The following is a 13149-nucleotide window of genomic DNA, read 5'->3' as shown; positions in this document are numbered from 1 at the left end:
TGAGTGATAGGAGTTGTTATCAGGCTAACGTTAGCTAGCTATGCAATTGTGATGGGAAGGAACAGATTGTGTAAGGCACTGACAATGGTATAATATATATATATATATATATTTGAACTGAAAACCAAGTCATTCAAGTCATCAAGTTTCATGTCTCAAGTCTTTTATTTTAAGTGGACATCTCTGTAAACTAATGTTAAATGTTAACTATATATTTATATATATAGTGAATTGTTAAACATGGCTGTTGATTTATGTCATGGTAGCCAGGAAGACCAGCCAAACCTTCTACATCCCTGGCTGTACCTTGAATAATTTAAATTAATTAATTGAATGATTGAATAAACTAACAACTTCAACATTAATTTAATATAACATAATAGTCATTATGGCATTTAGAAAAATGTTGTTTTTGGGGAGGTGGGGTCGTGCACTATAGGCCCCTGTGGCGTGACCTAGGCATTTGTCCTTAATGGCATTTTTCCCCTTACATTACTTTTACTTGTATACTTTATGTAGTTTTGAAACCAGTACTTTTATACTTTTAAAAGTAAAAAGCTTGAGTTGATACTTCTACTTCTACGGACGTCTTGTTAAACCCTAGTATCTATATACCTGTACTTGAGTAATGACTTTGAATACTTTTGACACCTCCGATTTAATGTTATTTTCATCAGTTTCTGTTCAAATTAGCATCACTGTGACTGTTAGTCGCCACCTTGAGTTGTCTGATGATGTGAACATTTGTAACCATGGAAATGTTTCTCATCACTAACTTCCGTTGCAGGTGATGATGAGACTGAGGCATTACTGTAGCCCTATGTTTGTACAGTATACTGGTGCTCTGAAGGTCTGGAGTCTTTGTCTTAGTCTATAACTGTGAGTCACTCTCATTGTCTTCAGGCCTCTCTCTGCATCTGATTGTACCCTGATCTCCCTTTCTCTCTCTCTCTTTCTCTCTCTCTCTTCTTGTTTGTTCATCATCCTCTCCCGTGCGTCCAGGTATGTGTTTGAGAGCGTGGGCAACAAGCGGACACTCACTATCAACAAGTGCAACCTGTCTGATGACGCGGCGTACGAGTGCGTGGTCGGGGAAGAGAAGAGCTTCACGGAGGTTTTTGTCAAAGGTATATGACTCACTGTCTTATGAGGACTCCTTCTTCTCTCAGCTGGGAGAGGTTTTCTGCTCGATTTAGCAAAAGCTGCGGTTTGAGCGTCGAGAGTCCTGACAGCTCCGTTCCCTTCTCGTGTCTGTGTTTGTCATCTGTTTATTTCAGTGCTTTTATGCGGCACAGCAGCATGCTGCGCTCTGTTGTCTGCTCACTCATTTTTAATGGGCGAGTGAAATTCTCATCTTTTGTTAATTGTCATGTATCACACTGTTGTCGTGCTGTACGTGTTGATGCGCTGTCATATGTGTTTGTTTTTGGAGGTGACTTTGATGCTGTTAAGTTGAAATGTGATTTTTTTGTGGTAATATTTAGTGTTTGAATATTTAGTACAAGTATTCAGTATTTCATGTACTGCTGTTTATAATAATACTACTAATAATAGCAATGTACTGCTACCACTCACTTTTAATAGACAGGCATTATATAATAGTGATGTGTAACAAGGCGGACTGTGTTGCACAGACTGCAGGACCTGGACGTGCTTTTGGCAGAGATTGTACATCCATGGCTGAGAGGTCTGTTCTTAGAGCCGCTCTGATCCTATTGCGTATAATGCCTAGAGCTATAGGCACATAAATAGCACACCACTTTTAAAGACATTCTGCGTGTCATGTCTACACATTTTAAGCTTCTCACATGTCACTTAATGCTCATTTACAATTTGTGCACATTCAAATAAAGCAACTCGGTGGCTCAGTGGTTAGAGCAGGCGCCCCGTGTACAGAGGTTTTAAGTCCTCATTGCAGCGGCCTAGGGTTCAACCGTCAGCTGTTCTGTTGAAATAAAGGCGTTAAAGGCCAAAAAATGATCTTTAAAAACAAAACAAAGCAACTTGGTTAGGTTTAGGAAAAGATCATAGTTTGGATTAAAATGATTATTCATGACCGAAAGAACGAGGTCGCGGGTACAAGCGTCTGAAATGTGTTTTCTCAGGAGGGTGGCTGGAGTCTCCCTTAGAGAGAGGGGGAGAAGTTCAGCATCCGTGAGGAACTCGGAGTAGAGCCGCTGCTCCTTTGCGTTGAAAGGAGCCAGTTGAGGTGGTTCAGGGTCATCTGTAAGGATGAACCCTGGGCGCCTCCCTAGGGAGGTGTTCCAGGCACGTCCAGCTGGGAGGAGGCCTCGGGGAAGACCCAGGACCAGGTTGAGAGATTATATCTCCACACTGGCCTGGGAACGCCTCAGGATCCCCCAGTTAGAGCTGGTTAATGTGGCCCAGGTAGGGGAAGTTTGGGGTCCCCTGCTAAAGCTGCTGCCCCCGCGACCCGACCCCGGGTAAGAGGCTGAAGATGAGATGAGATGAGATTAAAATGATTATGTGTGTTACGGAAATAAAGTTACATACGTAAGTTTAGTTGTTAAAGTAAATTAACTAATGTTAACTATTGGTTTCACACACAAACAGGTATGGAAGCCCGTGGGAGATTTATTAAAATGATGCTTGATTAAATATTGCATTTTTTTCTGCACTTTTAATCAAATTTGAATTAATTAAATTTTTTACCTAAATAAGGAATACATCTATGGAAGTACATTTTCATGTTAACATCATGATGTTGATAAAGTCCCCCATGGGCTTCCATAAACCCTCGGATGAAGTCCTGTGCAGGTGTTTTCGCTCGTTATCCTGCATCACAGTGTAAGTGAGTAGAGACTTAATGGCACGGAAAGAAAAAAATGCAAAAGCACTCGAGAAATCGGTATGTTATTTATACGTCATTCGGTGATACAGGGCTGGGCGCTTCTATCTCAGTGGTCTCTTCTGTGTCCTTTTCTGTGTGTGAGTATGAGAGGCTGTAATAGATGTAACTGGGTCTACTGCTTCTATATTAATCCCGTGCTTTACTTTGTGTGCTCACTGCCGCCCATCCTGCTTTTACATTATCAGAGGCCGTACGAGAGGGTAAGCTCTTCACCACAGACACTGCTCCCATGCAGCTATAGTGTGTGTGTGTGTGTGTGTGTGTGTGTGTGTGCACAGATGTTTATGCACACAAACACTCTTTGTGTGCATAAGAAAATATCATTCATGTTGCTGTTTGCAAACATCTACATCAGCACCTTTTTGTTGTGGATTCATCTGGACGTTATTGGAGGCACCGGGGAGTTCAGCAGGTGACGACTGGTCACAACCAGCAGTCACAGCACATTAAATAAGACAAAGTGCTGAGTGCAGGTGTGAAGGAAATGGCATTAAATTCAACACTTGCAACGCTCCAGAAGCAACCAGATGTAGATCCATGTGAAAATGTTAGTTACTTGATTTTATCACTGGAAGTAGTCACTTTGGTTAGTAAGGGGTTGGTTACAGACTCACATTATTTGTGCAGATTTGACTCCTGGGCCATTTGTGCAGTCCACATTTAATGTATATTACATATTTTTCCTAGTTGTGTCTCTGCTGTGTATTTCTGAAGTTTTTTTTACACAGAGAAACCACAAATTACACTGTAGATTTCTGAGCGTAAAATAAAAAATAAGATGACAATTTGTGATTAAAAAAGATAAGAATCTTTATAGATATAGTTTCTAATTTATTATTAGTTTCTAATTCATTTTTAATATTAATATCAACGATTTTAAATTCAGTATTTTAAGATACTAAATCATTATTTTAAGATGCTAAGTCATTATTTTAAGATAATAAATCATTATTTTAAGATAATAAGTCATTATTTTAAGATACTAAATCATTATTTTAAGATAATAAGTCATTATTTTAAGATACTAAGTCATTATTTTAAGATAATAAGTCATTATTTTAAGATACTAAGTCATTATTTTAAGATACTAAGTCATTATTTTAAGATAATAAGTCATTATTTTAAGATACTAAGTCATTATTATAAGATAGTAAATCATTATTTTAAGATACTAAGTCATTATTTTAAGATATTAAGTCATTATTATAAGATAATAAATCATTATTTTAAGATACTAAGTCATTATTTTAAGATATTAAGTCATTATTTTAAGATACTAAATCATTATTTTAAGATACTAAGTCATTATTTTAAGATAATAAATCATTATTTTAAGATACTAAGTCATTATTTTAAGATATTAAGTAATTATTTTAAGATACTAAATCATTATTTTAAGATACTAAGTCATTATTTTAAGATACTAAGTCATTATTTTAAGATACTAAGTCATTATTTTAAGATAATAAGTCATTATTTTAAGATACTAAGTCATTATTATAAGATAGTAAATCATTATTTTAAGATAATAAGTCATTATTTTAAGATACTAAGTCATTATTATAAGATAATAAATCATTATTTTAAGATACTAAGTCATTATTTTAAGATATTAAGTCATTATTTTAAGATACTAAGTCATTATTATAAGATAATAAATCATTATTTTAAGATACTAAATCATTATTTTAAGATACTAAGTCATTATTTTAAGATAATAAATCATTATTTTAAGATACTAAGTCATTATTTTAAGATATTAAGTCATTATTTTAAGATACTAAATCATTATTTTAAGATACTAAGTCATTATTTTAAGATACTAAGTCATTATTTTAAGATACTAAGTATTTATTTTAAGATACTAAATCATTATTTTAAGATACTAAGTCATTATTTTAAGATAATAAATCATTATATTAAGATACTAAGTCATTATTTTAAGATAATAAGTCATTATTTTAAGATACTAAGTCATTATTTTAAGATACTAAGTCATTATTTTAAGATAATAAATCATTATATTAAGATACTAAGTCATTAATTTAAGGTAGTAAATCATTATTTTAAGATACTAAGTCATTAATTTAAGGTAGTAAATCATTATTTTAAGATACTAAGTCATTAATTTAAGGTAGTAAATCATTATTTTAAGATACTAAGTCATTAATTTAAGGTAGTAAATCATTATTTTAAGATACTAAGTCATTATTTTAAGATACTAAGTCATTATTTTAAGATATTAAGTCATTATTTTAAGATAATAAGTCATTATTTTAAGATACTAAGTCATTATTTTAAGATAATAAGTCATTATTTTAAGATAATAAGTCATTATTTTAAGATACTAAGTCATTATTTTAAGATACTAAGTCATTATTTTAAGATAATAAGTCATTATTTTAAGATACTATGTCATTATTTTAAGATAATAAGTCATTATTTTAAGATAATAAGTCATTATTTTAAGATACTAAGTCATTATTTTAAGATATTAAGTCATTATTTTAAGATAATAAATCATTATTTTAAGAAACCAACTGATTATTTTGAGAAAGTTTCTCGCTACCTTGCAATACTACGTAGTTATTTTGAGATACTAAGTTATTATTTTGAGAATGATTCACATTGAAATGACTTACAGGATATATGTTTTTTCGTCACATTGGTGGTAATAGGGGTAGACCATAGCAGACATTGTGCTCCTTTCATCAAACGTTTATGAGGCCAAGCAGTCGGTGTGGACATGTTTCTTTGGAGCTGCGACTGTTGTCCAGAGAGTTTCTGGGCTCTGCAGCTGAGGTCGAAGAGTATTGAGACGTCCGGAGGGGGAGGGGGTGACTGGAACCTGACGATGACAAATAGCTGAGGCTAGTAGAGCATCAAACATCACATCAATGTGACCCCCACCACCTCAGGAGACTGGAGGACACATGACGGGTGCATTTGGTGGCATTAATAAGGAGTTCAGGGGTACATTGTGTTTAAAAAAAGGGCCCTCACATGCTTCTCGTTTTTTCTACGTATTGAGAACACACCACCCATCCGCAGAGGAGGGGAGATACAGAAATACCTGAGTTAATGCTATTTTTACTCGCACAAAAGAGAAACATGAAAGCTACATGGGTGAGATAATCGCATATATGTCCTGATTCATGAAATTGTGATTGATGTTGATGTTCAGTCGATTCCATGCTCCATCATTTACATCAGATAAAAACTCTTCACACATGTAAAACACACACTTTTAACATCTCATTTTGTTCGCTTTTCATTAGAGATTTGCTCGGAGTCGTCGAATAAACAGATTGATCTCCAACCGTAACATAACATACTAATATAGTCCTGGTACAATTCCACCTATAGACAATACATGATGATGGTGAATTATATCCCATTTTAGCAACGTCCATTTTCACATATTGTGCCTGATTTGGACTGAGGCAGAAATACAGACTGTGCATGTGCTAGTCTTTAGCTGGTCTTCACAGTGAAAATATATATAAATATATATACACTGTATATACAAAACCTTACTTACTCACTCTACTCCAGCACTGATACCTACCAGCTTTGTTTACCCACCACACTAACATACCTACAGTGTAATACAGTAGTACAGTTTGTAAATGACTGTGTCACTCTGCTGTTTTTAAAGGTTTTGACTCAAAGCTTCACATTTTGTCTGTAGAGCCTCCGATAACCATCACCAAGCTGCTGGATGATGTTCACACCGTGGTGGGCGAGAGGGTGGAGTTTGAGGTGGAAGTGTCCGAGGAAGGAGCCAGCGTCAAATGGTGAGTCGGTTTATCCGATCAAGTCCCAGTCTGCAACATTTTTTTGATCATATTCACTGAAACCGACACTATGTTCGGATAGAACAACATAAATCATCTGGTTTTAGGAAAAAAAAGTGCATTTACGTGCACCTAAAGTCTGTTGTTTGTTTTACAAAAACCGACTGCGCCCATATCATCCTGTCCACTCAGAGCGGAGCTGACTCTCAGGCACAGTTCGTGCACACGCCACAGACCACTCCCCCCTCGCCCATGTTACAAAATCACAGGCACACCCTTCAAGCTAGGCATACATTAAATGGTGTTAGTAGTTGCTATATATGAGTAAGTCAGCCAGCCTACCTCCATGTAGCGTGTACTCCATGCCGTTAATCAATGAGAGAGGAGACGGGCGCATTCACAGTAATCTGGTGCACGCGCACTGACGAGCACTCGATTGGAGGGAGCGGAGGAACTTGGTGATAATGGGGGAGGGGCGTGAGAGTTGTAAACATTGGAAATTTGACTGAGTTAACTTGATCCAAATTGATCTACCAGACATGACGACTGCAGCTTTAATCAGGAAAACTCATTATCATTTAATAATCTGTGAGGTCAGATAATTACAAATACCCCTGTATAAAAGAGTGAGTAAAGCGTTACAGCGGCATATGTTTTAGTCCTGTTAGCGATACCTGGGCTTTGGTTATCAGCTGATCCAGAGTACAGATCTGATACCAGTGTTTAATTAATAAACTGTACTGATAAGTCATTAAATACTATAATTACAGCATGTAATGTAAATAGCGGCTAAACAGAATTTAATTGAATAGATTGGCCCCACTGTCACCGATACCGTCCAGATCAGTATAAGTGCATCCTTGATAAAGGGTGTTATGCAAAGAACACATCGCTTATATTTCCCATTTTAATAAACACTGCATTCTGACAAAAGATTATATTGAATGTAACGTTTGAAGTACTTGATGATGATTATTTTCACAAATATTAACGTAAACAAACAAAGTTATATATATATATGGTTGAAAACATACTTGTCTTTCCTACAGAAAACGACTTTCTTATACATTTATTATAACTTTTCATTGTAATGCAGCGCCTAACACCCAAAAGCATGTGAGGAAATGTTCACCTTCTGCACCGTTTAAAAATGTGCCAAAGCCCCATGATCCCTGAAGGCTCCAGCCATGTAGAACTTTGAAGACGTGTAAATCAGCTCTTCCTTCCTTCTCTCTGTGTGGAAGAGTTACTGAAGCGTGTGTGTGTGTGGGTGTGTGTGTGTGTGTGTTTTCACTCCTCAGGATGAAAGATGGAGTTGAGCTGAACAGAGAAACGGCAGGTTCAAAGTACAGGTTTAAAAAGGATGGAAAGAGGCACATTTTGATCATAAATGAAGCCACTAAAGAGGATATCGGAATGTATTACGCGTTCACCAACGGCGGAGAGTCGAAGGCAGAACTGGAAGTCGAAGGTACTGTTTCCCCTGTTAAAGTCATTACAAGTGATGTCATTCATACATCCACAGTCCAGTGTAACAGTCTAACTTAGGGGTGATCAGCTGGTGTATAAAGTTTGTTAACAAGTATTTCAGACACGGCAGCTCAATTAGAAACTTAAAGAACATGTTGATGTTTTCCCATTCTGACAGGCATGGAAAGCAATAAACGAGGCATTACTCATGTCATAATTAATATTACTTCATTAATCCCTTGTATCAGTAGTTCATCACACTCTTCGTCATGCTAATTTTCTGTTACACCTCCAAAATTAATGGCTGGGTCCTGCCGTACACCCCTCAGACATCAGGCAGCCTTAATTTGCTGCATACTTGCAAGTCAGACGACTCTCCTAAATTGATTAGAGTGTGAGAAAATGTCTGTCCTGCGTCACACCCTACTACATAGACATGTCAAAACATTGCTTTGACTGAAATTAGCAGGGCTTTTTTTTCCACATCAGACAAGTTCTCAAAATATATAAATGAATGATCTGCTAACCACCAGTATGAGGCAATTATCCTCTTTTAATGTGTTGTATTAAATTTACAACATAAAAAGTAATTTTAAAGAAATAGTTAGAAATGTTGGGGAATATGCTACATGTGTTTCTTGCCAAGACTTTTTTGAGAAGATTGATACCAAACATGTCTGTATGGTAAATATGAACACATAGCTAGCAGCTGGTTAGCTTAGCTTAGCATAAAGACTGGAAACAGGACAGCTAGCTTGACTCCAGAAAGTTACTAGAAATATACCAGCAATTAGCGTTTTTTTTCCACCATTCTTTAAATTCGGTTTTCAGTTTACATTTTCAGTGATTTGATGATGAACATATTTCTATTTGCAAAAAATAGACAAACATAATAATAAATACATAATTTAAAATAAAACTTTGCCATTTTTACACGTACAATGGAAAAGATATGTTCATTTGTAAGCTTTAAATATGACGATAGGTCGATTTTATTACCTTTGGACAGGCTAGCTGTTTTCCCCTGTTACCACTCTTTATGCTAAGCTAAGCTAATTGTCTCCAGCCACATATTTACTGTAAGGACATGAGAGTGCTATTTATTCTCTCATCCGACTTGGCAAGAAAGCGAAAAAGCAAATTTCCCCAAATGTCAAACTATTACCGCAGTTAGATACTACCACCTCACACTAGAATAAGAATAAGATGGATTTTTCTGCATAAACAAACATTTGTATGTTACAGTAACATGTACTGAACTATGTTGGTGTGTTTTGCTTCAGATAAGGAGCTGCAGGTTCTGCAGAGCATAGCTGACCTGACGGTGAAGGCTGCTGAACAGGCTATGTTCAAGTGTGAAGTGTCTGACGAGAAAGTGACGGGGAAATGGTTCAAGGACGGCGTCGAAGTCTTGCCCAGTGATCGCATCAAAATGACGCACATTGGAAGGTATTATATGTCTGAACTATCACTCACACACACACACGCACGCACGCACGCACACACACGCACACACACAATCATATAGCTATCACAATATTATAAGCACTGTCTGCCACAAGGCTTGGCAAACTATTACCAAAGGGGTTTCTTAGTTATTTGACCCAGTTTTTGGATTTGCTGCAATCTGGAAAGCTCTAAACAGACAGACAGACACACACACACACACACACACACACACCCCCACCCTGAGGGTCTGTGGTTTCTCAGTAATCCCTCCATCAGAGCCGGTGGCAGGAGATGCACCGAGGCAACAGCGGTCACACAAGGTGAAAGCCATTTAGTATGTTTCTCTCTCTGTGATATTGCCTCATGGAGTATGTTGCTAGGGCAACTGTCCTATGCATAATTGTGGGTCACAATGAGTTTTGTCTCCTTGGTAACATCTGGTAACATGTCCCCAGGACCCACAAGCTGCTGATTGATGACGTGAAGCCTTCGGACGCTGGAGATTATACCTTTGTGCCTGATGGCTACGCACTTTCTCTCTCTGCAAAACTCAACTTCCTGGGTGAGAGTGACACGAAAAAACCACAGTATGAAGCATTTGATGAGCTTAACCATATTTGAATTAGACTAATTCATATATTTGACCCCTCAGAAATCAAGATCGACTATGTTCCCAGGCAAGGTCAGTGTTGTTTTTCATCATCTTGCATGACATTATATGCTACATCTAAGTACTGGTGCAGAAAAGTTGGATATAAGCACCTACTGCCAGTATGATGGAGGTAACATTTCTGTTTTGGTGCCACAGCTTTACCACTCTGTAGAAACCTGTACGAAAACTGCTTCACCCTGCTAACCAGGCTAATGTAAAGTTAGTTACATTAGAAATAGGTTGCATTATTTAAAGTAAAGGCATGTTTGCATTTCGGACTAAATTTAACATCAGACTTAAGAGGCTTCAATGCAAAACAAAAAACATGTTACACTTCTCACCTGAACACACACACTCTCTCTCTCTCTCTCTCTCTCTCACACACACAATGACAGACCCTCCCAAAATACACCTGGACACCAGCGGAACCGGCAGCAGGAACACCATCACCGTGGTGGCTGGAAACAAACTTCGCCTTGACGTTGAGATCACAGGAGAGCCGGCGCCTACCGTGTGCTGGATGAAAGGAGACGAGGTGAGGCAGAATAGAGAGGATGTTGGACGTTTCACCTCACACACACTCAAACACACACCTCAGATACTCTCTACCTTTTGTTTGTCACCCTTAGTCACCGAACGGCACAAAAGAATGAAACTTGAACTAGAGTGGGAAGGTTGAATCACCTGTCACTGTTGCAGCTGTGCCATTGTCCTGCAACATCGTTCTCGCCAACAATCGCCTTTGTTCTGTGCGATCTGTCCCCACCTGTGTGGTAGGTGGTGTGTGAGGCAGAGGGAAGGGTCCGCGTGGAGACGAGGAAGACCGTGAGCAGCTTTGTAATTGAGGGGGCGGAGAAAGAGGACGAGGGTCACTACTCCATCACTGTGACTAACCCTGCAGGAGAGGACAAGGCTGAACTCTTTGTCAAGATCGTGGGTCAGTGGCTCCTGCTCGTTTTTGCCTTTTTTACCTCTCATTTTCCTTTGATTGTTTGTTGTTGCTCTGACTCTATTTTGGCTTTATTAGAGCTGCAGGGTGTTTGCTCTTGAACTGAGATAGTAATGATCAGAAAACATTAAACAAGTGAAACATTGTCAGTGGTGAGATCTTTTAAAACTGTATATCATCAGAATTTTAGGCCCATCTCAGTGCTGTTGCATCTTGTAGCCAGTTTACTACAATTTGCATATTGAAACATGCCGTGTGATTATTTTAAGGCAACTGAACTCAGGAATCTAAAGATAGTTTCAGGAAGTGATTCAGTTCAGCTCCATGATCCCAAAAGATTCGTTCTTTTGGACAAAATCTTCGTAAAATGACACTTTTTCTTCTGTCATACTCCTGCCTTCTCTCCTATCTCCGTTTTCCACTCTTTCCATTTCCTACTGTAACCTGCCGCTCCAGATGTGCCCAACCCTCCTGAGAACGTCAAGTGCACATCAGTTGGCGAGGACACTGCAACAGTCACATGGGACCCTCCTGCATTTGACGGAGGAGTTCCCATTAAAGGTACCCCCTGAAATACACTGCGGCTAATGTTCACATCTGATGTCTCTTGCTCCCCGGAGACTCTTTTCATCACATCGCAGTGTATTTTTGAGACTCTTTTTAAACGACTCCACTGTATGTTCCTCCAGGGTACCTGATGGAGAGGAAGAAGGTTGCTTCATCCAGATGGACCAAGCTCAACTTTGATGTTAATGAGTCCACCTCATACGAGGCTAAGAAGATGATTGAAGGCGTGCTTTACGAGATGAGAGTGTTTGCTGTCAACGGCATTGGCGTCTCTCAGCCCAGTGCTAGCTCAAAGCCCTTCATGCCCATTGGTGCGTTGCCCTTTATCATCAGTGGAATGGTTAATTAACAGAGGCTTTTCACACAATGCTTATTTTGAGGCAGCTTAACCTACCCCCCATCCCGTTTACACTGGGTTTAACGTATTAATTAGCTCCTGTCTCCCTCCACCAGCCCCTACCAGCGAGCCCACTCGTCTCATGGTGGATGATGTGACAGACACTACTTGTGCACTCAAGTGGCGTCCTCCAGACAAAATCGGAGCAGGTGGCATCGACGGCTACATCATTGAGTACTGCAAAGAAGGAAGTAAATACATGCTAAATGTTTGGCACTTCATACTCATACTACAAGAAATGTAAAAGTTAGTTTAGACCTGTCATAAAGGACAGTCTTTGGGTTTCCAGGTTGATGTTCATCCTTTTTTAGCGTAACTACCAACATTATTTTGGATAGGTTATAGATAGGTAGAGGTTTGAGAAGCATTCTTTGGACATGCGTACTGCCCTAAAAAGCCTCATCGCAGTAACTACAAAATGATTAATCACATGAGTTTTGTACAGTTTTGGATCTTGGATTTGAACAGTTAACCATAATTCATTTGTTGGGACAGTAAACAAATTATAAAGCCATTTTTTATTGTTGAAATTATTTATTAATTACTTCACTGAGGCTTTGTAGGGCAGTATAGTGCATTGGGGCTAAATTCACACTGCAGGGGCTTTATGCTGAAATTTGATTTTCTGTTTGGCTGTTAAACGTGGCCCGTCTACGGATTGCTGTGTAAACAGCTCACGCTCCTGAAGTGACCCACATACGTATGTATATGATCATTGATGACATCACACAACAAAGGTGTTTACGGAAGTGAACATGCGACATGTCAACGGCAAATCGTAAAACAAGTGTAGCTTGCACCGTAGTGTCACCCCAAATACTAATGAGGTCTAAAACTTCACTCTGCTTCACTGCTGTCCTCACTGTTTGTTTTGATTCTGTTCGTGGCTTCCGCCTGTGGCACACTTCTTCTTTTAATCAATTTTATTTGTCGTTCATTTACAAAACAATGCAGTGCGGGTAAGAAGGACATCAAAGTTGCATTAAATGCAAGCTG

At 38.2% G+C, this 13149-nt stretch overlaps 1 protein-coding gene across 4 annotated transcripts in view; it reads left to right on the top strand.

Moving 5' to 3' along the window:
- The window catches only part of mybpc2a (myosin binding protein Ca), a 65095-nt gene that overhangs the window by 39779 nt on the left and 12167 nt on the right, over nucleotides 1-13149 (top strand). For all 4 annotated transcript variants that reach the window (XM_083931324.1, XM_083931326.1, XM_083931325.1 and 1 more), the window contains 11 exons: nucleotides 1003-1127; nucleotides 6564-6669; nucleotides 7971-8140; nucleotides 9423-9588; nucleotides 10044-10150; nucleotides 10241-10270; nucleotides 10636-10775; nucleotides 11018-11177; nucleotides 11646-11750; nucleotides 11879-12067; nucleotides 12210-12344. In XM_083931324.1, the coding sequence (XP_083787450.1) occupies nucleotides 1003-1127; nucleotides 6564-6669; nucleotides 7971-8140; nucleotides 9423-9588; nucleotides 10044-10150; nucleotides 10241-10270; nucleotides 10636-10775; nucleotides 11018-11177; nucleotides 11646-11750; nucleotides 11879-12067; nucleotides 12210-12344 (1433 nt within the window). The remainder of the gene's footprint in view (nucleotides 1-1002; nucleotides 1128-6563; nucleotides 6670-7970; nucleotides 8141-9422; nucleotides 9589-10043; nucleotides 10151-10240; nucleotides 10271-10635; nucleotides 10776-11017; nucleotides 11178-11645; nucleotides 11751-11878; nucleotides 12068-12209; nucleotides 12345-13149) is intronic.

The sequence above is a fragment of the Echiichthys vipera genome (assembly GCF_963691815.1).
Source record: "Echiichthys vipera genome assembly, chromosome: 17".
Lineage (NCBI taxonomy): Eukaryota > Metazoa > Chordata > Actinopteri > Perciformes > Trachinidae > Echiichthys > Echiichthys vipera.
Note: the sequence above shows the minus strand (reverse complement) of the source record. Positions and strands in the feature narration are given on the sequence as shown.